The 25,846-nt window shown below is 44.4% G+C and overlaps 1 protein-coding gene across 1 annotated transcript in view; it reads right to left on the reverse strand.

Annotated features, from left to right (window-relative positions):
* Window positions 1–25,846, reverse strand: part of Ypel2 (yippee-like 2 (Drosophila)) — a 61,806-nt gene that overhangs the window by 33,732 nt on the left and 2,228 nt on the right. The window contains exon 2 of the mRNA XM_013013192.1: window positions 4,192–4,505. Within this exon, the coding sequence (XP_012868646.1) occupies window positions 4,192–4,308 (117 nt within the window). The 5' untranslated portion in view covers window positions 4,309–4,505. The remainder of the gene's footprint in view (window positions 1–4,191; window positions 4,506–25,846) is intronic.

Below are 25,846 nucleotides of genomic sequence, written 5' to 3' on the forward strand. Positions count from 1 at the left end.
TGGTAGAGCAAGGATTCTGGGAAAGTAAGAGGGCCACATATGCAGTGATACAACCCCTTTCTCTGTTCCTCACACCTGTGACCAAGTTGTCCAATGAATGAGAAAGAAGCCATTCCCGACTTGCTGTTTTGGAGACTTGGCCTCAACACAGCACTGTCCTGTCCCTAAGGGCTAACCGGCTCATTTGGGATAAGTGACTCCTTTTGCAATCCCTTGCTCAGAAGTGCCCAGAAAAAAGTCAATGAATGAGAGGAGATGGGTGGGGTTGGGAGAGATGGAGAATTACAAGAGGGATGACATTGATCAAGGTGCACTAACAAGATGTAAGAACTGACACTGAATTGAGACCCTTTGTAAACCTAAGTAATAAATATTGATGAATGAAATTAAGAACATATTAGAACTCCTGCCTTTGAAAATTATAGTGGCATGAATTATACCAGAATATCTTCGAACAGCAGGCTTCCCATTATTCCTCCCAGAATACTAGCAGCACCCCCCCTCCACACACACACACACACACACACACACACACACACACCACACCAGAAAAGCCTGTGTTGCTTTCTATACACACCGGCTTTCCTACTGCCCACTGCCCTTTTTTCATTTCCAATACTTAGGCTTCACGTTCCAATGCAAAACTATCAACTATCATGGCTAATTTAAACCTATTTAGTACCAGCAGGAATAATACCCTTAGACCTATTCCTCCCTTTGCATTTTTGGACAATAAGGACAAGAGAAGCAATTGAACTACTTTAGATTTGCACAGAGCTTTGTAATTTGCAAACCACCCACATATCCATGATCTCATCTGAGCCTATAATAACACAATATAGAAAACCAGCTCCTTCCCCAGTGAGAAATATCTTTCTCCTAAGATATCTTTCTCATGGTAGCTCACATTGTCCTTATAAAAAGGCCAGAATAAACCACATGCAATGGCACACACCAACTACCATCCTTAAAGGACTTAGAAGAAGACCATCAAGAGAACAGCTAGGTGCCGGTGGATCACGCCTATAATCCTAGCTACTCAGGAGGCTGAGATCTGAGAAGCACGGTTCAAAGCCAGCCCAGGCAGGAAAGACTGTGAGACTCCAACAAACCACTCAGAAAACTGGAAGTGGCACTGTGTCTCAAGTGGTAGAGCACTTGCCTTAAGCTGAAGAGCTGAGGGACAGCACCCAGGCCCAGAGTTCAATCTCCATGACCGTCCAAAAAACAACAACAACAAAAACAGAGAGAACATTATCTTTCCCCATTTAATGAATGACAGATTCAGGGGTTGAATAGCCCACTAGAGGTAACTAAGCCTCTGTACATGCAAAATGAGCACAGGATTCTTTCTAAAACCATATCAATATAGACCCTAGTTGTTTAAACAAACAAAATTGCCAACAAAATGCTGAGCTTTCCAGACTAAAGGCCCTGTTGCAAGTACAAAGTATCGTTTAATTGCACTGCTGTATGGGCTCCAATGATCTTTAGAGGCAGCCCAGATCTTAACTCCCACTGTGCAGATTCTGAACCGGCACAGGAGATTAAGTCAAGAGGGGAGAACAGGAGGGACATTCTCTCCTTGAACTTTCTTCAGGAGAAGGGGAGGGGAGATGCAAAGAAAGGCCCATTTTCTAAGAAGGGAACTAGGGTGATGATCTTTCCATTAAGTTGACCTGCATAAGAATGTATAGATTATTTAATGCCGGGGGTGGCTGTGGAGTGAAATAAAGGAATCTTTGTACAATGCCAACCACAGTTCCCTCACTCTTTCCCCATAGTCAGGCATTTCACCCAACTCCTTAAATCATCTAGCTCTAATGCACCCCATCTGTGCACCGGCTGTAGCCAATGAAATCAAAGTTGTGCTGACTTTGGCCTAGACTTGTGAATGAGCCTTTCTGCCCCCAAATGGGGCAGAAAGGAGGACATGAGGCCAACGAAGTCTTTTTTGCTCATTACTTGTCTTCGAGTCTCACGCCCCATCTATCCATTTAATCATTTACTGAGCTCTTACCATGAGCAACAACACAACCAACTCAAGGATATGAAAAGAGCTCATGAAGAAGCAGTAAGTGATATTCTGCTGTGTAGCTCCAGCCAGATCAGAGGCCCTGTACACCCAGTCAAATGGGTCAGATATAAGAAAGGCCATTACCATCTACACATATTCCACTTCTGCCAGTCTTACAAAGCCCAGCTCAAACCATTTCATTTTTTGAAATAATCTTTCTTCTCTGAGCCTCCTATTTGAGATCCTTGGGCAACTTTTATGAGTCTCAGCTCCTCCAATGGTATAAAACATGGCTAGCTGCATTCTTAAAGATTTCTTGTGGGGGCCAAGTGGAATAGCCTTTAAGCAGTTTTTAGGACATGAATGTTAATTTTCAGATTACTAGTAACTCAATTTGGGGTGGGGTGGGGAGTGGTAATTGGTTCTGGGGCTGGAACTCAAGATGTCTTACTCTGACTTGGCTTTTGGGCTCATGGCTAGTGCTCTACTATTTTATCCATCATCTTGAGGACTTTTCTGCCAGGACTTGTGGCTTGGAACCACAAAACCCAGATCTCAGCCTCCTGAGTTGCTAGGATTACAGGCATGAGCTACTGGCATTATCACAATTTCTTATGCTACCTGGTTTTCCCACTAGATACAAACACTGTCTTTGGAGGTTTCAAAAAACATCCAGTGTCCAGAGAATTGGGTGCGCTCTTCTCAGTACCACAGCCTCTCACACACATGCAAACTTCCAGACAAAGAGCTACCCCAGAAATCCAAGAGACACTTGAGATTAGACAAATTAGCTGATACAGAAAGGGCTGGGAATGTGACCCAAGGTGTACAGTGCCTGTGTAGCAAGGACAAAGCCCTGAGTTCAAAACCAAGTACTGTCAAAAAAAAAAAAAAGAAAAAGGGAAAAAAAGAAAGGTATCTAAAGGATAGTTGAAGTATAAATAGCATAAAGGAGAACCATTTTCAGAAATGCAGAGAAGAGAAAGTGGGACAGCATAAAAGTACAGCCAGGATTTAAGGGATCCAGGCATCGGGCTAACAATTACTATATACCCCAGAATAGACTGAGAACAAGGAATTCCATCCTCTGGCCCAATCTAGAGAATTTCAACTACCATAGACATGGGTTATCCAGCCAGGTAGCTAGCCAGTAGTGTTCTGTAACTATTGAGCCCTCATCCTTCTCTGGCTGAAGCTCCCAAACCACAGACAATGAAAGCAAGGTTGTCTTTTCCAGTAGTGCTTGTGCTTGTAAATAGATCAGGAACATTTGTTTGGATCTGCGAAAGGGCTTTTTTTTTTTTAAACCATAATGGCACTTTTAAGTCCAAGTCCTGGTGAAAGATGTGTAAGGGGGGGAAAAAAGGTCGCCCTTGTTTCTTTGTCACTCAGCCTAGTAAAACCTGTTTGTCCTCCTCTAAGATCTAGGGCTAGGGGAGAGGTAGCTCCCCTAGGAATGCTACTGGAAGGATTCAGTTCCTGGGTTACACAATTGGGACAATCCCCCCCAAGCCCCAACTTTAGAAGCAGTTGTCAAGGCTCCTCAGAGAAGACTGTTCCATTCTTTCTTCTGACTATGATCAAATGTCATTCCTTATTAAATCACGCATAGCCCTAAAGCCATTGGGTCGGCTTTTCAACAGGCCATTTTCTCCCCCAAAGGTCACTCTTTTGGTGATGTCACAGCTTCTCAGCTTGCCCAGGGGCTTGCCAGGAACTCTCATCTTAACTAATCAATTCTCTGGGAGTATTGGGGGGGTATAACTCAGTGGGAGAGCACTTGCCTAGCATGTGAAAAGCCCCAGGTTTGATTCCCAGCACTGAAAAACAAAACAACTCTCCTCTCCCCTTTCAACAAAAAGACTCTTCATCTAGCAACCTAAGCCACGGCAGTGTGTTCTAATTATTCCTTAGCCCCTCTTTTCTCTAGCCTGCAACTTGCCAGTCCCTCCAAGCTTCCAAAGATGACATCTGATTTCCCAAATAAATTAAACTATGATCTGTCCCTGCAGAACTTGGGAGATATTTCTCAGTTGAGTGGGTCAGCCGTCTTTGTGCAAAAGATGGAGTTCCAAAGATGGGGTCTCTGTGAGGGCTTCTAAACCTCTGTAATACTAGGAACCGTTAGTGCCCTCCCCAGGGGTAGGGAAGAAAGGCCTGCAGGAGACAAGTACCTTAGAGATTAGTTCATCGTGATTGGCCAAGTGAGCTCTGCAATGGATGCAGCTGTAGGTCCGGTGGCAGGATGGCAGATATGCCTGGAAAGTCTTAGATCTTGTCATCTTCACCATTGGCGCCGCTGAGCGTGGAGTGAACTCCGGGGCAGCCCACGAAGCACTCCCACAGGATGGGTCGCACGGGAAACACCGAAAGACACAGGTAAAGGCCGTGGTTTGGCAGTGGGTGGGTGTGGGGCAGGCTCCACACACTGGTGATGTCTTCAGCAGAAGGACCCTCAAGCAGAGGTCTAGGGCTGGTTCTCAGCAGCCTGAAGGGCCAAGATAAGGGAAACCTCATTAGCTGGTAGAGCAAGGATTCTGGGAAAGTAAGAGGGCCACATATGCAGTGATACAACCCCTTTCTCTGTTCCTCACACCTGTGACCAAGTTGTCCAATGAATGAGAAAGAAGCCATTCCCGACTTGCTGTTTTGGAGACTTGGCCTCAACACAGCACTGTCCTGTCCCTAAGGGCTAACCGGCTCATTTGGGATAAGTGACTCCTTTTGCAATCCCTTGCTCAGAAGTGCCCAGAAAAAAGTCAATGAATGAGAGGAGATGGGTGGGGTTGGGAGAGATGGAGAATTACAAGAGGGATGACATTGATCAAGGTGCACTAACAAGATGTAAGAACTGACACTGAATTGAGACCCTTTGTAAACCTAAGTAATAAATATTGATGAATGAAATTAAGAACATATTAGAACTCCTGCCTTTGAAAATTATAGTGGCATGAATTATACCAGAATATCTTCGAACAGCAGGCTTCCCATTATTCCTCCCAGAATACTAGCAGCACCCCCCCTCCACACACACACACACACACACACACACACACACATGCAGCCTCAGCTTTTTATTCTTGTTGGGTTGTTGGTTTTTTTTTTCTTTTTTTTTTTTTTGTCAGTCTTATGGCTTGAACTCAAGGCCTGGGAGCTGTCTCTGAGCCTCTTTGCAACCAAGGCTAGAGCTCTACCTTTTCAGCCAGAGTTCTACTTCTGCTTTGTTTTTCTGAATAGTTTATTGGAGATGATAAGCTCAGGGACTTTTCTGCCCTACCTGGCTTCACACTGTGAGCGTCAGATCTCAGCTTCCTGAGTAGCTAGGATTACAGGCATGAGCCACAAGTGTTGGGCTAGTTCTTTTATTCCTCTGAGAACCAAAGACACAGAGAAAGTGGAAGTGACTCCCAGGGTATGCAAATGTGCAGGTGAGCCCCAAATATGCAGGTGAGCCACAAAGTCTGAGCCTACCTGCCCTTCCAGGGTTCAACCTGTGAGACTCTGGCATCTTTCTATTCCCTAGACATCAGTAATGGTGGTGGTGCCCCATTTGCCTCCCTCTCAGGAGATACTGAGTGTTAATTAACACCCGTATCCTGCTTTTCAGATGAAATTATATAGAGAGATTGAGGGGAGACAAACAAAATGCGATCTTACTTGGTGGATTATGTCTGGGATTCATCTGGACATTTAAGGGAAAGCCCATAAATCAGTCTTCTTTCTTTCTCCAAACCTCACTGGCACCTTTCCTACCACAGCATTCAGCCACTCTACTCCTGTACAGTCTGAATGGCAAATGCTACTGCCTAGTATAAGTCCGTTGATAGTGGGCATTAGCCTTTATCCAACAGTGAGAACATGTCCTTCTGTAGCTCTGAGCCAAGCTGGCTTCCCATCCATTGAGTCTCATATATATGTGAGATGTCTAACTACCAAAGGGATTCACACCTACCTATAGGGAACTGGGGATGATGTTTTCCCTCATGATACTCTTTTTCTCTTTCTTTCTCTCCCTCCCCCCAACCCCCTCTCTCTTTCACTCACACACACACACACACACAGATTCATATATTCTTTATGAACCCTGGGCCTTGCTTCTCTACCACTTGAGCTGCACCTCCACAGCCTTTTTGCTTGTATTTTGCTTTTTTTTTTTTCAAATTTTTTATTGTGATTAAGTGGTTACATAATTTCCCAAATTTCACAGTATTGTGGGATACTGATGTTCAGTTAAAGTCACAAACACATTCTAACTTTCCTGGAGCAAATTGTCTATCAAGGTTTATAACATTTATGAGTTCTATGAGCTTTGGGATACAAGTTATTTCTTCCACATTGGGTGATACATACATTTCTTTTGTTTTGCATAGCATCAGCTGTTCCCTCTTTCCCACTTGTTCCCTCCCTCCCATCGCTGCCATTGAGTTGCTTAGTTCATTTTGGTCAATGTCCAGTGCAGCTGATGGGTCCTGCTGTTATATTTTTTTTCCAGATTCCCTCTAGTTCTGTGTCGTCTTCCTGGTTCCCCTCTGGTGTACACACATATACCATACATGTGATCAGCAGCATGGGGATATTTAGTAGTGATCCGACCAGATGAGTAGAAGTTCTTTGTTTCTGAAGTCCTGCTAATTTTGTCGTATCACCTAACATTTTGGATTTAACATCCACTTAACAGGGAGACCATGTACCGTTTGTCTCTTTGCTCTTGGTTTACCTCACTCAACATGATTTCTTCTAGCTCCATCCATTTCCCTGCAAATGCCATTATTTTGTCATTTCTAATGGCTGCATGATATTCCATTGTGTATAGATACCACAATTTTTGGATCCATTCATCTGTGGTGGGGCATCTGGGTTGTTTCCATATCCTGGCTATTGTGAACAGTGCTGCAATAAACATGGAGGTGCACGTGTCCTTGTCTATTTTGCTTTTTTGAGACAGCAGTCTTGCTATGTTTCCCCAGGCTGGCCAAAAATGGCAATCCTCCTTCCTCCACCTCCTGAGTAGCTGGGATTATAGTATTACCACCAGACAAATCTGCACCACTGTTCTTCAAAATATGAGTACTGCGGAAATAAAAAGGATATGGAGGTGGGAATAATTCCATCAGCTTTGCCTGACCACAGGAAAGGAAGACTCATAAACCTTTACATCCAGAGGCCTTGTTATCACACCCTGAGCATACTTTGACTAGTAGATGAAGTGAATGAACAAAACAGCTTATGATAGACCAATGTTGATGGGTGCTAACTAGCTACAGGTAGGATCCAAGTACACTCTCATCCCCTTGAGGTTTCCCGAGATACTTCCAACCTTTCTAATGTTGTATTTATTTATTTATTTATTTTGGTTGTGGGGCTCAAACTCTGGGCCTGGGTGCTGTCTCTCAGCTCTTCAGCTCAAGGTGAGCACTCTACCACTTGAGCCACAGTGCCACTTTCAGTTTTCTGGTGGTTAATTGGAGATAAGAGTCTCCTAGACTTTCCTGCCTGGGCTGGCTTTGAACTGCCATTCTCAGATCTCAACCTCCTGAGTAGCTAGGATTTACAGGCATGAGCCACCAACACCCAGCCCTTTCTAATATTCGTATTCCACTGCTGAAGACAGGATTCCCAAGAAGCATGCTGGGCTAGGTTAAGAAATCAAGGAAGATAGGGGAAATAATCAGTGCTCAGGAAGCTGGCAGCTATGACTGCCCAGTGGGGATAGCATCTGCACTGGCCCCATCAGGTCTTACACAAACAGTGAGGGAGAAGAGAAACAATGAGCCCAGCTGCCTCTCTGCATGTACAGAGCAGCTCCAGAGTCTGTTTTCTTATGCACGCAGACAAGCTTCTAAATTACACATTTCCCTGGGGTAGAATTAGTTCTTTTCTCACTTCTTTCTGTAGGAAGCCTAAAACTTTTCAAGGAGATTTCTAGTTATGCCTATTTTCAAAGCCGAATTCCGGTAAGTTTTCAGGACTGCCTTCTACAAAATAAACATTTGCAATTTGTATAAATGTATGTCACAAACACACAACTATGCACACACTTTCATTCCTATCGACGATGGCTCTTCACTTTATTAAAAAAAAAAAAAGTCTCCCACATGAGCCAATAGTATAGGCTGCCTGGAGCTGGACCACAAGCAATATTAGCCTTGGCTGCAACAGACTCATCAGGCCACTCTAGCTCTTTAAAATGAATTCACAGGCCTCTTAAAGAGTTGCCTCCTTGTACCTTGTATAACTGGTCCAGTTCAAGCTACAAGGAACAAGGAGTAAGGGAAAGAAAAGTGAAGTGCAAGAACCAAGACATGGCCCATATGACCCTGCAGAAAGAAGAAAAAAAAAAGATGAGAGCCAGAGACTAAAAAAGAAGCAACTAGTATGGGCTGCTTCCTTTTAAGGGAAAATGTTTAAAAGTGTTTTTTGTTTGGTGGGGGAGGGGGAGTCAAATGCGGGGCTTGAATCTGGGGCCTAGGTGCTGTTCCTGAACTCTTTTGTTCAATGCCAGTGCTCTACCACTTGCAGCCACACACCACTTCCAGTTTTCTGGAAGCTAACTGGAGGTAAAAATATCACAGACTTTCCTGCCCAGACTGACTCTGAAAAGTACTGGGATCTTAGGCTCCTAAGTACAAAGGATTACAGGCATGAGCTATCAACAACCATTTTGGTGGATTTTTATTTTTATTTTTTTTTGGTTGTGGGGCTTAAACTCTGGGCCTGGGTGCTATCCCTAAGCACTTCAATTCAAGGTGATTGCGCTACTTTTCGTTTTCTGGTGGCTAATTGGCAACAAGAGTCTCATGGATGGACTTTCCTGCCCAGGCTGCCTTTGAACCACCATCCTCAGATCTCAGCCTCTTGAGTAGCTAAAATTACAAGCATGAGCCACTGGCACCCAGGCAATTGGTGGATTTTTTTAAAAGGAAGAAATTGGACTGGGAAGGTGGCTCAGTGGGAGAGGGCTTGCCTTGCATGCATGAAGCCCTGGGTTCAATTCCTCAGCACTACATAAGCAGAAAAGGCCAGAAGCGGTGCTGTGGCTCAGTGATAGAGTGCTAGCCTTGAGCTGAAGAGCTGAGAAACAGCTAGTGCCCAGGCCCAGAATTCAGGCCCCACAACCAACTCAAAAAAAAAAAAAAAAAACAGGAAAAAGTTAAAGGTCTATGAATGCTATAGAACTTATTAGATTTAACATTTGGATTTTGGTCCTTGTTAATAGAACCACAGGGTCCATGAGCTTTTGAAGTCCAACTCATTGAGCATTTTGTGGAGTTCAAATTGATTTCCAACAATAATCAAAGAATCTCAATACTTAAAAGCCTAGGGGTGTATGTACAAATTAAAAAGCATTTAAAGTGAACTAATAATCCATCACAGTGGAAAATAAAGAGTTGCTACCACCCCTGGCTGGCTCCTGCTGATTAAAATAGAAAGAAAAACTGTGAAATATTATGATTGAAAACAAAGAGCTTGGAACCACTACCTTAAGAGGCAAATGCATACAAGGAGCACACGCCATCCTGGCTGGCCTACCTAGCAGACAAGCCTTTTCCACCAGGAGTTATAGTTACAACAAAAACTTTCTGCGTGTTCACTAGGAGAGAAAGGTGGCAGGTACACATTCTTTAGTTGAGCCATGAAGAAAGAACTTAGGCATGATCCAGAAGCCAGGCTGCACCACCATACACAGAAGCACAGAAACTGACCAGCAGGTAGAACTGGCTACAGAGAGCAACTCCTCCAGACTCAGGACTGTCCAAGGTGTGCCTCTATGGTATTGTTTTCCTGGGGTGTTTTGGTTAGAGTGGGCAAAGACTAGACTAGAACGGGATTCTGGAATCTCAGAAACCAGTTCTGTTCCTTTCTGGCTGGATGGCTTTTGGTAAGTTCAACCACTGTGACCCTGAGTTATCACCATCTCTGATAATAACAAATAACACCAACCTAAATAGGGTGCTGAGTAGTAATGAGATGAGCTAAGGGCTTACACGGGGCTGGCACATCTACTAGACCAAGATTGTTATTTTTAGGTCAGCAAAAACATGCTACTAAAAAAAGAGAAGAAGAAAAGGAAAAAGGCCGGGTGTTGGTGGCTCACGCCTGTAATCCTAGCTACTCAGGAGGCTGAGATCTAAGGATCACAGTTCAAATCCAGCCTGGGCAGGAAAGTCCACGAGACTTGTATCTCCAATAAACTACTCAGAAAACCGGACATGGCTCTGTGGCTCAAGAGGTAGAGCGCTAGACTGGAGATAGACTTGAGCTGAAGAGCTCTGGGACAGTGCCCACGCCCAAAGTTCAAGCCTCACAACCGACCAAAAAAAAAAAAAGAAAAAGAAAGAGAGAGAGGGAGAGAGAGATATTTGGAAGTACAAATAGACAAAGAATTTAGAGTCCTTTTTTAAAAATATAGTATTATGCCAGGCACTTCTGGCTCACACCTGTAATCCTAGCTACTCAGGAGGCCGAGATCTGAGGATTGTGGTTCAAAGGCAGCCAGGCAAGGTGTAATAACACTGGATGATCCATGCATATCTGCTAGTATTCAGTCCTTGTGAAAAATTTACTGCCATTCTGGTGATTACAACTAGAGCATGTGAGGCAAGTAGTCTCATTGAGCTACACCCTCAGCCCTACAGCCCCAATTAGTCTTTTTAAGCAAGAGTACTTCTTAGAAAGGGGTGGCTTTCTTAATGGCATGGCCACTAAGCCCAGTACCTCTGATTTACACAACCCAGCAGGCTCCTGAGTCTTTTTCTTCCTCAACCCCCCCTCCCACCCCTGCCCCCTGGACATTTCAGCCACTGTTTTTGTTGTTGTTGTTGTTTTTTAAATGACCATGCCATCACCCTCATAGCCTTAAAAAGGAATGTAAGCTGGCTCCTAAGAAATCAGAGCCTGGAAGCAGTTTCAAATCCCAACTCTATCACTTACTAGCTAGGTGACTTGGTACAAATTAATCTCTCTGAAGGACTGCATTGAATCTGGTAAAGATGAAATAAGATAATAATGGATATAAAGCCCTCACATATGTGGCTGGCATGGAATATCTATACCAGTAAGATTTCCAGAGTGCATTACCACATCAATTCATGAAGGAAGGTTTCATATTCTATCTTATAACTTATACTGCAATTACAGAACAAGCATTTGAATATGAATGTTTGTGTTCCCAATAATCACTTCAGCATTGGGCTGTGTGGCTTCACTTTTATTTACTTCTATTTGAACCCTACTAATATAGAGATTATCTTTAGAGTCTCTGCATCTTCTGCTAGAGATAAGCCCCAGGAGTGGGGAGCACATGTAGTCTTTTTTTGTACGGCCACACTACATAGGATACAGCAGAGGCTGAATACCATCCCTAAGGTACAATCCCTCTGATTCTCATATGAATGAACCCATCTTACAACCTGTACCAGGAGTCCACAAGACAGATACCTCTCCAAGTAATGAGAAAGGAGGTAGGTCCACAGGCCCCACCCATCTAACCTAATTCTTTCCTCCTGCTTCCTTTCAAATCTTGTGCTTAGACATTCAAGATTCTCCTCACTATAAGATGATCTTTCAAATCGTGGATGCTCAGAGGCCTATCACTGACATTCATCCCTATTCTTTGCATTACAAAAAATAAAATAAAAGCTTGCCAGGTGCTAGTGGCTCATGCCTGTAATCCTACTCAGGAAGCTGAGATCAGAGGATTGTAGTTCAAATCCATCCCAGGCAGGAAAGTCCATGAGATTCTTATCTCCAATTAACTACCACACAGTGGTAGATTGCTAAATTAAGCAAAATTGCTCAGGGACAGCACTTAGGCACTGAATTCAAGTCTCCATGACCAACAAGAAACAAAAAACAAGCAAACACCTCACAGAGTGCTGGTAGATCCTATCTGTAATCCTAGCTAGTCAGGTGGCTGAGATCTGAGGATCACAGTTCAGTTCAAAGCTAGCTAAGGCAGAAAAGTCAATGAGACTCTTACCTCCAATGAACTACCAAAAAAGCTAGAAGTGAGAATATGGCTTAAGTGGTAGAGTGCTAGCCTTGAGCAAAAAAAGCTTAAGGATGGGCTGGGAAGGTGGCTTAGTGGTAGAGTGCTTGCCTTGCATGCATGAGTCCCTGGGTTCGATTCCTCAGCACCATATAAGCAAATAAAACCAGAAGTGGTGTTGTGGCTCCAGTGGTAGAGCGCTAGCCTTGAGCTGAAGAGCTGAGGGACAGTGCCTGGGCCCTGAGTTCAGGCCCCACAACTGACAAAAAAACAAAACAAAACAAAAAAGCTTAAGGACAGTGCCCAGGCCCTAAGTTGGAGTCCCAGGATCTGTGCACACATACATATGCATGAATGCACGCCCAGGAACACACACACACCACGACCACCACCACCAACCTCGTAGCCTAAAAAGGACTTCAGCTTTAAAGGAAAGAGGACAGGGCCATAACTGTCTTTTTTTTTTTTTGGTCGGTCGTGGGGCTTGAACTCTGGGCTTGGGCGCTGTTTATCTGGTAAATGAGGAAGCGAATCCGGGGCTTCATGCATGCTAGACAAACACTCTACCACATTCCCAGCCTAGAGTCTTCATTCTTTTTTTTTTTTTTTCCTGGTTGGTCATGGGGCTTGAACTCTGGGCTGGGTGCTGTCCCTGAGCTCTTCATCTCAAGGCTAGTACTCTACCACTTGAGCCACAGCAGAGAACCCTTCCAGTTCTCTGGTGGTTAATTGGAGATAAGAGTCTCACAGACTTTCCTGCCCGGGCTGGCTTTGAACTGTGATCCTCAGATCTCAGCCTCTTGAGTAGCTAGGATTACAGGTGTGAGCCACCAGCGCCCAGCTCTTGTCTGACTCCTCTTGAGGAATGGGAAAAACCCTGCTAATGGTGGTAGCAGTGGAAAAGGCATAGACACGCCACTTCTGGGACTGTCAGAGATGGGTTGACTGTGGAAGGCCTTTACCCCAGGAGAGTTGTCCTTGCCCAACCTAACTAACCAGAATTCTGATCCCAGTCCAGGCAGTACTAAGAGGCCCAGGTTCTGTGGCCTGCCAAATCAGAGAAGCAAATGGCAGTGTCTTTGATGGCCAAGAGTTCATGATCTGAGGCAGGTGTACTAAAATTCAGTCTGGGTTCTTCTCACTAGGTGCATTACCACTGGGCAAACTACAGAAGAGGTAGCAATAAATAGTGCCTATCTCCTGGAGGAGAAAAAGATCAAATGAGATAGTGAAGCATTCAAACAAAGCCCCTCGCACACAGTTAATACTCAATAACAGTGACTAGCTTCAATCACCCTTACCAGCATGGGAGAAAAATGCAGGATCTGCTCCTGAGAGGACCAACAGAACAGTGTTCCTGTGCCCCAGATTGATTCTTGGTGGTTAGGAGGTTAGGGCCTAAAACAATCCACTTAAATGTTCATTGTTATTTAGGTAGACTTTTGTGGCTTAGCTGGGGCCCCAATATTATTGCTGTCATTCCAAACAACAAATCGCTCTAACACTTAGGACATAGGAAAAGTCACCTTTACGGTCTGTATTTACTTTATTAATCTCAGAATGGGGCTACTGTTGGAAACTTCTCAGAAAATCCTGTTACGAGCTGATATGCAAGACACACAGGAAAAATCAATATCATCATTTTACAGATACCTCTTTTATAGCCTTGGAACCAGCTGGGTACTTCAAATCCATCTAGCTCCTAATAAAAACCAGTTTGGATAGCAAGAAGACCCTCTTCAAATACAAACCCAACCATTCGGTTATCTCAACCCTGAATACAGAGTCTAGTCTTGCAATCAGGGAGATTATCAGTCATATGATAATCCTATATGATCTCTAGGATTCTTTTGGTTCTTTAAAGTCCTGACTTCTTGTTATAAGTGCCTGCCAGTAGTAGAATCCTGTCCCAGAGCTAAGTATCCTCCCCTCAACCTTCATTTTGTTAAGACTTTGATTTCAGGGAGGTCAAAGAACATACCAGCTTTATACAGTCCAGAGGTAGCTGCTGAAAGGGGCCTGTGCAACATCTGTTAACAGAGATGCATTTCCCACATGGCTAGCCCTTTACAAAACACTTTACCTGGGGAGGCCTCCAAATGAACCTTGCAGCTGTTAGAACAGAGGTATTACGTAGGAGAGGCAGCTCCCCTGAATACCCTGAAACTTACAGGCCATTTACTACATATCAGACAGATGTAGCCATTGATGGCTGACTGTCAAATACATCAGATATTATATCAGGTTATGTCTACAATTCCAATAAAGGATAAGGCCCCAAACTATCTATCTGAAGTTTATTAATAAATACACTTGGCTAACTAAAACTCATCAGTGACAAGCATGCAAGAAGCTCTGGGTTTGATTCCTCAGTACCACGTAAGCAGAAAAAGCTGGAAGTAGTGCTGTGGCTCAAGTGGTAGAGCGCGAGCCTTGAGCTAAAGAGCTGAGGGACAGCGCCCAGACCCAGAGTTCAGGTCCCACGACCGCCCCCCCCCCAAAAAAAAGAAGCTCAGGGACAGTGCCCAGGCCCTGAGTTGCAGCCCCAGGACTGGCAAAGAGGATTTAAGATAGCTTACAAAAACAGTAGCACAATAACCAGATTAAGAACAAAAGGAGAATTTGGACACAGGCATGTATGTGCTTAATTGATAAATAATTACTTAACTTCCACTGCAAATTTGGCTTTGAGTTCCTAGTAATCAGAGCAAAATTGGACATAATAGCCTTTCAATGTTTACATTTCCTATAAAAAGGAAAAATAATTGCCTATAAAAAGGAAACATAAATTTTTGGATATTCAGGTTACAGATTTTCTGAAAATTTCCTGGGGCAGGGGGCATAGGAGACAGTGGGCATTCTAGAAGACAAAAAAAATTCTCGCCGGGTGCCAGTGCCTCACACCTGTAATCCTAGCTACTCAGGAGGCTGAGATCTGAGGATCAGGGTTCAAAGCCAGCCTGGGCAGGAAAGTCTGTGAGACTCTTATCTCCAATAACCACTAGAAAACCGAAAGTGGTGCTGTGGCTCAAGCGGTAGAGTGCTTGCCTTGAGCTGAAGAGCGCAGGGACAGCGCCCAAGCCCAAGAGTTCAAGCCCCACAACCGACCCAAAAGAAAAAAGAAAAAAATGTTCACAGTATCCGGAGTGACCACTTTAATGAGGCCTGCTGGGTGCTAGAGGCTCTAGCCTGTAAGCCTACCTACTCAGGAGGCTGAGATCTGAGGATCAGGATTTGAACCCAGCCCAGGCAGGAAGAGCCTCTCCAATAAACCACCAGAAAAATGTAGTGCTGTAGCTCAAAATGGTAGATTGCTAAACGAGCAAAAAAGAGAGTGCGTAGGAACAGTGCATAGGCCCTAGCTCAAGCCCCATGACTGACTGAAAAAAACAAAGAAAGAAAACTCCTTAGAATGTCCCTCTATGAAAACAGCATTAAAAAACAACAGTGTCACTTAAAGGATTTTTAAAAATGTGTGTGCCTTTCCTGGGCTTGAACTCTGTCCACTGAGCTTCTTTTGTTCAAGGCTAGCTAGCACTCTACCACTTGAGCCACATCGCTAATTCTAGCCTTTTCTGTATATGTGGTACTGAGGAATTGAACTCAGGGCTTCATGTATACCAGGCAAGCATTTTACCATTAAGCCACATTCCCACATTCCCTGGATTTTTGATAAAATACAGAAGTTCTACAGGAATGAAGAGCTACATTGCTTTCTGGCAATGCTTCATGAATATCATTAATCACAACCCCAATTTATTTTATTTTTTGGGGGCTTGAACTCTGGGCTTGGGTGCTGTCCCTCAGCTCTTCAGCTCAAGGCAAGCCCTCTACCACTTGAGCCACGGCACCACTTCCAGTTTTCTGGTGGTTTATTGGAGGTAAAGAGTGTCACAGCTTTTCCTGCCCAGGCTGGCTTTGAACTGTGATCTTCAGATCTCAGCCTCCTGAATAGATAGGAATAGAATAGCTAGGTATGAGCCACCAGCACTCAGCACAATCCCAATGCTGAGTAACAAAAATATAAGCAACCTCCAACATGCTAGGTCTAAATATGAATGAATACTGTTAAATGCTAGCTAACACGTCTTGGCCTTGGTATGACACTCAACCACTTGCCACTGAAAGGTATCAATATGTTCCTGGCTCAACACGCATCTCCTGATTCTTCTTCACCTCTCTGACACAGCCTCAGAGCCTTGTTGGCTGTTCTTCATCCTTCTCCCTGGAGGTTCTTTTTTTTTTTGGGGGGGGGTCCGGTTGTGGGGCCTGAACTCTGGGCCTGGGCGCTGTCCCTCAGCTCTTCAGCTCAAGGCTAGCGCTCTACCACTTGAGCCACAGCGCCACTTCCGGCTTTTTTCTTTTTGCTTATGTGGTGCTGAGGAATGGAACCCAGGGCCTCAGGCATGCAAGGCAAGCGCTCTACCACTGAGCCACCTTCCCAGCCCCCCATGCTAACTGCCTTCCTGAACATTTTCCTCTTTCCCTGATGGAGCCTTGAGCTTTTTGCTCCTAAACTCTTGACAGCTTTCTAAAGGACTCCTCTATTAAGATCCTAGCTAGGCATCTCAAACATAAACATGTCCAAAGCCCACATCATGGGGTAGGGATGTAGCTCTGTGGTAGAGCTACATCCCTACAGAACATGGATTCATTCTCTACAGAACATGGATTCAGTCTCTAGCAACACAAAAGGATTCCTAAGGGATAGATTCGTAGAATACTTTATTATTTATCTTCCCCTTGCTCCCCTCATCTTCACCCTAATTCTTTCCCTTTTTTAGATCCCTTTGCCCAACCAGGAAACATCCATTCCTCCACATTCCTCCCTTCTACATTTGTGACATGAGTTTGCCATATAGCCCAGACTGGCCTTACTTAAACTCTCAATCCTCCAGATCTCTCAAGTGCGGGGGGTTGAATGATGCACACTAAGACACCCAGCACCCTTCTATAATGTATTTCCTTTGTCACTTAAATGGTTGGTTTTGCTCCCTTGACAAACATAACCTATATATATTCTATAGAGCGAAGGATCTAGGCAAGTTCTCTCACACTGAGCTATCTATCCTCACCAACCGTCGTTCTGCTTCTCAACCCCCCGTGGCCACCTTCATTGTCACCAGCAGCAAATGCCATGCTCTCACCATGAACAAATAATGTGCTCCGTTTCTTCACTGGACTCCCTGACTCAGCTCTTACCTCTCCAGCCCATTCTAGAATTCTATTTATACAACACAATCTGATCACATCTGTCTCATGTTTCACAGGCACCCGCGGTTTTCTGTCCTAAAGGACAAGGACCTACCCTCCTTAAATGCTCATTACCTCCCTAGTCCTTTGCAAATCTGTTTCCCTAACAGACAGCCAAGTCCGTCACTATTCAGTGCTTTCTCTACCTAGTGATATTCTAACTACCTGCAGTGTCTTAACCTATTTTCCTGTGCCTTACTAGGCTCATCCATTTAGCATTCAACCCTAGTAAGACCATAAGTAGACCTGGTGGCCCTTTCTTCAGGCACACACGCATGCGTGTGCGTGTGTGCATGCGCACACACAAAACCCTTCATTTTCTCTGGAATGTCATTTTATTACACTGTTCATAAGTCTGTCACCCCACTAGACTAGGAACAGCCTGAAGTCACAAGTCCAGTCGTAGGACCCACCCCTCACAGTGCCTCAGTGTACAACACATTATAGATTCTTGAAGAAATGTTAACTGAGTGACCATCAGTTTAAAAAAACACTTCTATATAAAGCTTTTTAAAAAAGATCTCCTTACTTACTTTGTCCCTATATCTTTTTTTTTGGGGGGGGGGGTTTGGTCATGGGGCCTGAACTCTGGGCCTGGGCCTCATGCTTGCAAGGCATGCACTCTACCACTGAGCCACCTTCCCAGCCCCCTGTCCCTATATCTAATACATTGAAAATATCTAATTCTTGACATTAGCCCATTCATCCCTAATGGATTTCAACTTTAACACACTACAAAGTTAAAAAGCCAACAAATTTTTGACATCAACTCATTGGGACTGGAGGAGGGGATAAGATAGGGGAATCATGGGGCTGGGAAGGTAGCTCAGCGGTAGAGTGCATGCCTTGCAAGCATGAGGCCCTGGGTTCGATTCCTCAGCACCACATAAACAGAAAAAGCCGGAAGTGGCGCTATGGCTCCAGTGGTAGAGCGCTAGCCTTGAGCTGAAGAGCTGAGGGACAGCGCCCAGGCCCAGAGTTCAGGCCCCATGACTGGCAAAAAAAAAGATAGGGGGATCATAGCTCAGGCCAGTCACACCACAGGGACCTCTGATTCTGTTACCAGGCTGCTGTCTGGGACATCTGAAGCCCAAGAGAAACAAACTAGATTCCTAACCTAGGAGCCTTCACCCCCAAAATGCCTAGAGCAGTTTGAGCTGCTGTTCTAGCACATACTGAGAGATAAAAATGTTAGATTTTGTTGAGGCCAAGAAAGAAAGGGATTCCTTCAACACTGTCTCTCCTCAATGTGAGAGTCCAACCCTCCATTGCCCATTGTACTCTTCAATACCAGCTTTCTTTTATATTTGATCATGCTCAGAGATGATCATCCTGGTTAAAACAAGGGCATTCTTTCCCAGAGTCTATGACCCAAAGAAAGATCTCATCTATCCTCTGCCCTTACACTTGAACCATATAATGAAAAATACTTATTTAGAAGATTTTTTAAATATATCTATATAGCTGGATGCTGGTGGCTCATGCCTGTAATCCTAGTTACTCAGGAGGCTGAGATCCGAGGATTACAGCTTGAAGCCAGCAGGGGAAGAAAAGTCCATGAGACTCTTTATGTCTAATAAACTACTCAGAAAAAAGCCCAAAGTGGTGTTTTGTGTCACAAGTGGTAGACTGCTAGCCTTGAGCACAGAGAGGCTCAAGGAAAGAGCTCAGGCCCTGAATTCAAGCCCCCAGGATTAGTAATAATAGTGATGATAGTAATAAGTCTACCCAGGTGCTAGTGGCTCATGCCTGTAATCCTAGTAACTCAGGAGGATACTCAGGAGTGTCACAATTTGAAACCAGGGCTGGCAGTAAAGTCGGTGAGACCCATTTCCAATAAACTATTCCAAAAAAGCTGGAAGTGGTGCTGTGGCTCAAGTGGTAGAGTGCTGGACTTGAGCAAAAGAAACTCAGGGACAGCACCCAGGCCATGAGTTCAAGCCTCAGGACTAGCACAACATCATCATCATCATTGTAAGTCTAAGCATGGTGTGATGACAAATACCTATAATCCCAAAACTTGGACTTTGAGGCAGGAGTTTTTTTTTTTTTTTTTTTTTTTTGGTCCGGTTGTGGGGCCTGAACTCTGGGCCTGGGCGCTGTCCCTCAGCTCTTCAGCTCAAGGCTAGCGCTCTACCACTTGAGCCACAGCGCCACTTCCGGCTTTTTTCTGTTTGCTTATGTGGTGCTGAGGAATCGAACCCAGGGTCTTGAGCATGCAAGGCAAGCGCTCTACCACTGAGCCACCTTCCCAGCCCTGAGGCAGGAGTTTTAAGGCCAGTCTAAACTATGTGTTTTTATTATCCTGTCTCAAAAAGAAAGAAAGATCGAGGGGGAGGGGAAAAGGAGAAAGGGCAAGGGAGGACAGAAAGAGAAGAAAGTCTTAGAAAATAAAATCTGGCTTATCTTCAGAAGTAATTTCACCAGGGAACCTTACCCCAAGTAAGCTGGCTTAGTCTCCTATTCCAAGAGCTCAACACTATGGACAGTTACATTTTTAACTTTTTACTGAGGTGATAATTTAATTGTATCTGTGCTACCCAAACTCAAGTATCTGCTGAATAAATGAACGGCTTTTCGACTCTCGGCACTGTGTGACCTTCATTTCTCTCTAAATGCCAGTCTCCCAGGTCACAGCTGGGGCCCCAATTAACTACAGACCATCCATCCCAAATCTGCCAATATAATTCTGCTGTTCAGCTGTCAGCATGCCTTTGGCTTTTTTCTCACTTTCATCTCCCAATTCAAATAAATCCAAAACTAGACTCACAACTGTGCCTAGCTCCCTGCCTTTCCACAGTTGGAATTTGGAAAATGAACACTCAAGAGTAACATTATATAAAAACTCAACTGCATAGTGTCACATACCTGTAATCTCATCACTTGTATGGCAGAGACAAGTAGTTATATAGGTTGGGCTATATAGGGGTCTTGTCTCAGAAAGATTCAGTCATAGCCAGACTCATGCCTGTAATCTTAGTTACTCAGGAAGCTAAGATCTGAGGATCTCGGTTCAAAGCCAGCTGGGGCACGAAAGTCCGTGAGACACCAGAAAACCGGAGGTGGTGCTGTGGCTCAAGTGGCAGAACACTAGCCTCGAGCTGAAGAGCTGAGGGACAGCGCCCAGGCCCAGAGTTCAAGCCCCATGACCAACAACAACAACAACAACAAAAAAAGATTTAGTCAGCCAGCAAGAAACCTATGGCTCACACCTATAATCCTAACTCAAGAGGCTTAGATCTGAGGATGGCAGTTCAAAGCCAACAAGAGGGCTGGGAAGGTGGCTCAGTGGTACAGCGCTTGCCTTGCATGCCTCAGGCCCTGGGTTCGATTCCTCAGCACCACATAAGCAAAAAGAAAAAAGCCGGAAGTGGCGCTGTGGCTCAAGTAGCAGAGCGCTAGCCTTGAGCTGAAGAGCTGAGTGACAGCGCCCAGGCCCAGATTTCAGGCCCCACGACTGGACCCCAAAAAAAAAAAAAAAGGTAAGAATGCCAGCCTTGAGGAAGACAAAAAAAAATCTAAGCAAGATCATTTGGCCCTGATTTCAAGAGACAGAGAAACAAGTGTAATAGGTGACAAGGCATATAACAGTGATACAAACTTTTATAGCGCATTTGGAAGAAGCAAAAGTAGAAAATAACGGAAAAGAGGGCAAAGGACAAGAATTTACTGCTTTCTGCCAGAGCAATCAACCACTATCAGTGGTTTCCAGAAGTCAGACGTATGTGGGATTGGCTCCATTGGAAAAAAAAAATGCAGGCAGGATCAAAAAATGAAAAAACCACAGGAAATAGTGGGGAAGTGGGTGTTGCTATGCGTATTTATTACAGATTTCCCATCTTAAAAAATTATGATTTTACAGGCCCCTTTGGAGGGACCAAGCTATTTCTTCTTTTTTTTTGCCAGTCCTGGGGCTTGAACTCTGGGCCTGGACACTGTCCTTAAGCTTCTTTTGCTCAAGGCTAGCACTCTACCTCTTGAGCCACAGCGCCACTTCCAATTTTTTCTGTTTATGTGGTACATGAGGAATCGAACCCAGGATTTTATGCATGCTAGGCAAGCATACTACCACTAAGCCACATTCCCAGCCCAAGCAACCTATTTCTTACAAGCAACTAGGTGTGAGAATCCCTAGCGATGGTCCTCTTTTGAGGACACTTGAATTCTATCCATAGTCATTCATCCTTACCAGCATTACCAAGAATGGAAATCTCAGTCCCCATCAGAGGGTTGCTCTTACTACAGCAATGGCAGCCCCAGCTATATCTCAGGGCTCTCCCCCATCTCAGTGTCTACCTGCCCTCTCTCCCATTTGCGATACCTATAGGGCAGGGTCCAGGTCCTAACTCACCTTTATCTCTCTCCCAAAGGCCTGCTTATTGGTTGAATGATTATTGCCCAACAGAACCAAGGTTAAGTTTCAGCCCTATCCTAGACCTTTGTCTTCTCAAGTTCAAATGATTCCTGACCAGCACGTTGTGCTGCAGTCTCTGCTCTCTGGCCCCTCATTCACAGTCCTCCCAAACAGAATTCCTACAGAAAACAATACAATGTAAGTCATTAGGAAGTTCGATTTCTCTCAGAGTTAAATTTCTTATTGGCTAAGACAAAATTAAGCCAGTTTCTTCTCTACAAAGTTCAGCTCTGTCCACAGCCAGAAAGAGCCTGACTGCAAAAATGGAAGGCAGAATGAAGTGCTGGTGGGCTGGGAAGGTGGCTCAGTGGTAGAGCACTTGCCTTGCATGCCTGAGGCCCTGGGTTCAATTCCTCAGCACCACATAAGCAAAAAGAAAAAAGCCGGAAGTGGCGCTGTGGCTCAAGTGGTAGAGCGCTCGCCTTGAGCTGAAGAGCTGAGGGACAGCGCCCAGGCCCAGAGTTCAAGCCCCACAACCGACCAAAAAAAAAAAAAAAAGACTAGCACTCTAGACTACTTGAGCCACAGCACCACTTCTGGCTTTTTTTCCCCCTGTTTATGTGGTGCTGAGGAATCGAACCCAGGGCTTCATGCAATGCTAGCCAAGCACTCTACCACTGAGCCACCTTCCCAGCCATCTCATGAACTTTTTTTTTTTTTTTGGTCAGTCATGGGGCTTGAACTCTGAGCCTGGGTGCTGTCCCTAGCTCTTCAGCCCAAGGCTCTACCAGTTGCTCTACCAGTTAAGCCACTTCCAGTTTTCTGAGTGGTTTATTGGAGATAAGAGTCTTTTAAACCTCAATCCTCAGATCTCAGCCTCCAGAGTAGCTAAGATTACAGGCGTGAGCCACCAACACTCCGTCCATGAACTTCTTCAAGTGGATATTAAGTGAGGTTGTGGCTAAAGTCTTCAATAGAAAGCTTTAAAGGAAGTATAGGAACAAGTAATATATGCTATTTCAGACACTGTCTTCTGGATTTTCAAGTCTCCCTATGTAGACTATGCTGGCCTCAAACTCCTGCCTCACAGATTAAAGAAACCCCACACCCCCCTGCTCTGATCATCTTTCCATGAAAGCAAATGAAAAATACTAAAAATCATTTCAGTATAAAGAATTCTAGAGGGGCTGGGAATATGGCTTCATGGTAGAGTGCTTGCCTAGGATGCATGAAGCCCTGGGTTCAACTCCTCGGTACAATATAAACAGAAAATGCCAGGAGTGGCGCTGTGGCCAAAGGTGGTAGAGTGCTAGCCTTGAGCAAAAGAAACTCAGGTACCCAGGCCCTGAGTTCAAGCCCTAGGAGCACACACACAAAAGGAAATCTAAAGGTGCTGAATATGCTTTCAGTTAGACCAGGCTAATTAAAGGTAAAACAAAACCTGGCCAGAACATCAGGTAAATTAACACAAACTTCTAAAAAATGACAAAAATATTCCTTCTTGGGAAGGTGGCTCAGAAGTAGAGTGCTTGCCTCTCATGCATAAGGCCCTGGATTCCATTCCTCAGCACGACATAAACAGAAAAGGCCTGGAGTGGCACTATGGATCAAGTGGTAGAGCACAAGCCTTGAGCTCAAAGACAGCACCCAGGCCTAGTGTTCAGGCCCCACAACCGATATATATACATAAATACACATATATATATATAGGTATATATATATGTATGTATATATTCCTCCAAGTGGATATTTAAGAGTTGGACAGTAATCAGTCTGCAATCTGATGCACTGTAAATGCCTTGGGTTCTGATAGATTTAATTGGTATTTCTAGCCTTTGTTTACATAAGATTTGCTGCTGAGCTCCGGGGTTCACGCCTATAATCCTAGTTTTTCCAGAGGCTGAGATCTGAAGATCAAGTTTTGAAGCCAGCCCAGGCAGGAAAGTAAGAAGAATCTTATCTCTAATTTATTCCACACACACACAAAAAAAAAAAAAACTGGAGGTGGAGCTTTTGCTCAAAGGTAGAGTGCTAGCCTTGAGGAAAAAGCTCAGGTACAGTACCCCAGGACTTGAGTTCAAGTCCCATGAACAACAGCAACAACAAAAAGTTGCTACTTCATTCCCCTCCCAAATCTATGTGCTGGGAAATAGATTCCTGCCATTCATAGAAAAAGAGAATCCAACTATTCTTATTAGTGCTGTTATAAATAGCTAGCACCAAGTACTTATGTGCCAGGTTCTGTGCTGGGTTCCGACTTCTCACTTAATCCTCCCATAAATCCTATGTGAGAGGAACTATTATTAGTCCCATTTTACAAATAAGGAACAGGGTTTAGAGAATTTTAGTGTCCAAGGTCACAAAACTAATTATCTAGTTCTTCCTGACCCAAAGCCCAGGATCTTACTCCCACTATAGTATAGTGCCTCCTATTATTAATAAAATGTGATTACTGACAGACAAGATAATGTTGGTCAAGAAAAAAAAGTGAGACCTTTAATAAGGTCAGTAGAGGAGATTCAAAATAACAACTGAGCTTTGGGATCATTTTCCAACCTATCAATGGAATAATGGGATAAAAAAAATACTATGACAAGTGGTAGTTACAAAACAAAATAATTGGGCGGGGAAGGTGGCTCAGTGGCAGAGTGCTTGCCTTGCATGCATGAGGCCCTGGGTTCTATTCCTCAGCACCACATAAGCAGAAAAGGCCAGAAGTGGTGCTATGGCTCAAGTGGTAGAGCACTAGCCTTGAGCTGAAGAGCTGAGGGACAGCGCCCAGGCCCAGAGTTCAGGCCCCACGACCGGACCCAAAAAAAAAAAAAAAGACTCAAGCAGCTATCTATCTCCTTTTGTTAAGAATACTATCACTGAGGGCTGGCAATCTGGCTTAGTGGTAGAGTGCTTGCCTAGCATGCATGAAACCCTGGGTTCAATTCCTCAGTACTATATAAAAGAAAAAGCCGGAAGTGGCACTGTGGCTCTAGTGGTAGAGTGCTAGCCTTGAGCAAGAGAAGCTCAAGGACAGTGTCCAGGCCCTGAGTTCAAGTCCCAGGACTGGCAAAAAAATATATATTCTCACTGAAATGTGTCAACTCTAACCAAATATCTTTAGTCTTCAGGCTCTGGCTGGCTTTCCATCATTATAATTCGCAATGAGGCCTCTTCCGTTCCCTTTATACTCATCAGAGCACCCAATGGTTGGCTTGACAGATTCCTAGGGGAATGATGAGGGAACTGATCCCGTCCTCCATTAGAATCTCAACTGATTCTTTTCCCTCTGCTTTCCCTATCCAAAGAGATCCTATTCCTTGCCATGCTATTTTGCTTTCTTTTTTCCATTTGCTGAAGACTAAACATTCTCAATGTGAGCCGCTTGGCCAAAGGGAACATCATTCACGTTAAACAAGCCCACAGTTCATCTTCCCATACAAAGGCACACCTTTGCAAAGAAGGACCATAGTCAAATTTGAATATGGATAATTTATAGTCTTTCTGAAGCTACACTGGAGCTTTGATTAATTCAAAAGAACTTTCTTCCACCATCAAGTTGGGACACAATGGCTATAGAGGTTTAGATCTGTGCTCAGGGGTAAGAGGTGACAGCATCAGAAACTGGATGACTAACAAGATCCACCTAACAAACAGGAGCTGGGCCCTCACAATGGTAAAGATACAATGCTGAATAGGCAAAGAGGTGTGGGAACTTGCATCTCTTATTACATCTGATGACAGGCATGTCCTCCCCCTCCCCATTTCCCCTACTCCACAAATAAAGTCACCGTCTGTCTTTTCCCCCCCAAGCTACACAGTCTGGAATACCATTGCGATATTAAACAAAATCAATCCTTTCTTCTGCCGGCCAATTGTTAATCCCCCAGGCACAATGACTGAGTTGCTGCCTCAAAACCACGAACATTATGACAATGAAAACTCACATCTGTGAACAGTACAACAGCTCATCAGCACTACTCACAACCCCAACCCCCACACACCCAGAAACATCCAATGGTACAGAACAGCAAACAGCAGCCCTCAAATGAGCTGGAGTGAAGTAGAGCAGGGAAGGCCACTGGTGTCTTACACCAACTGCTTCCTAACACTTGAGAAAAAAACTACATGGTGCTGTTTAACTTATCAAAGCTGAAGCTAGTGATCTCCGCTTGCATGGGGTGTGGGTTAGATACCAGAATTATTGCATGTCATATTCACGTTAATGTTTCTCATTGTTCAT

Source organism: Dipodomys ordii, unplaced genomic scaffold (genome assembly GCF_000151885.1).
Source record: "Dipodomys ordii isolate 6190 unplaced genomic scaffold, Dord_2.0 Scaffold19, whole genome shotgun sequence".
In the NCBI taxonomy this organism is placed as follows: Eukaryota; Metazoa; Chordata; class Mammalia; order Rodentia; family Heteromyidae; genus Dipodomys; species Dipodomys ordii.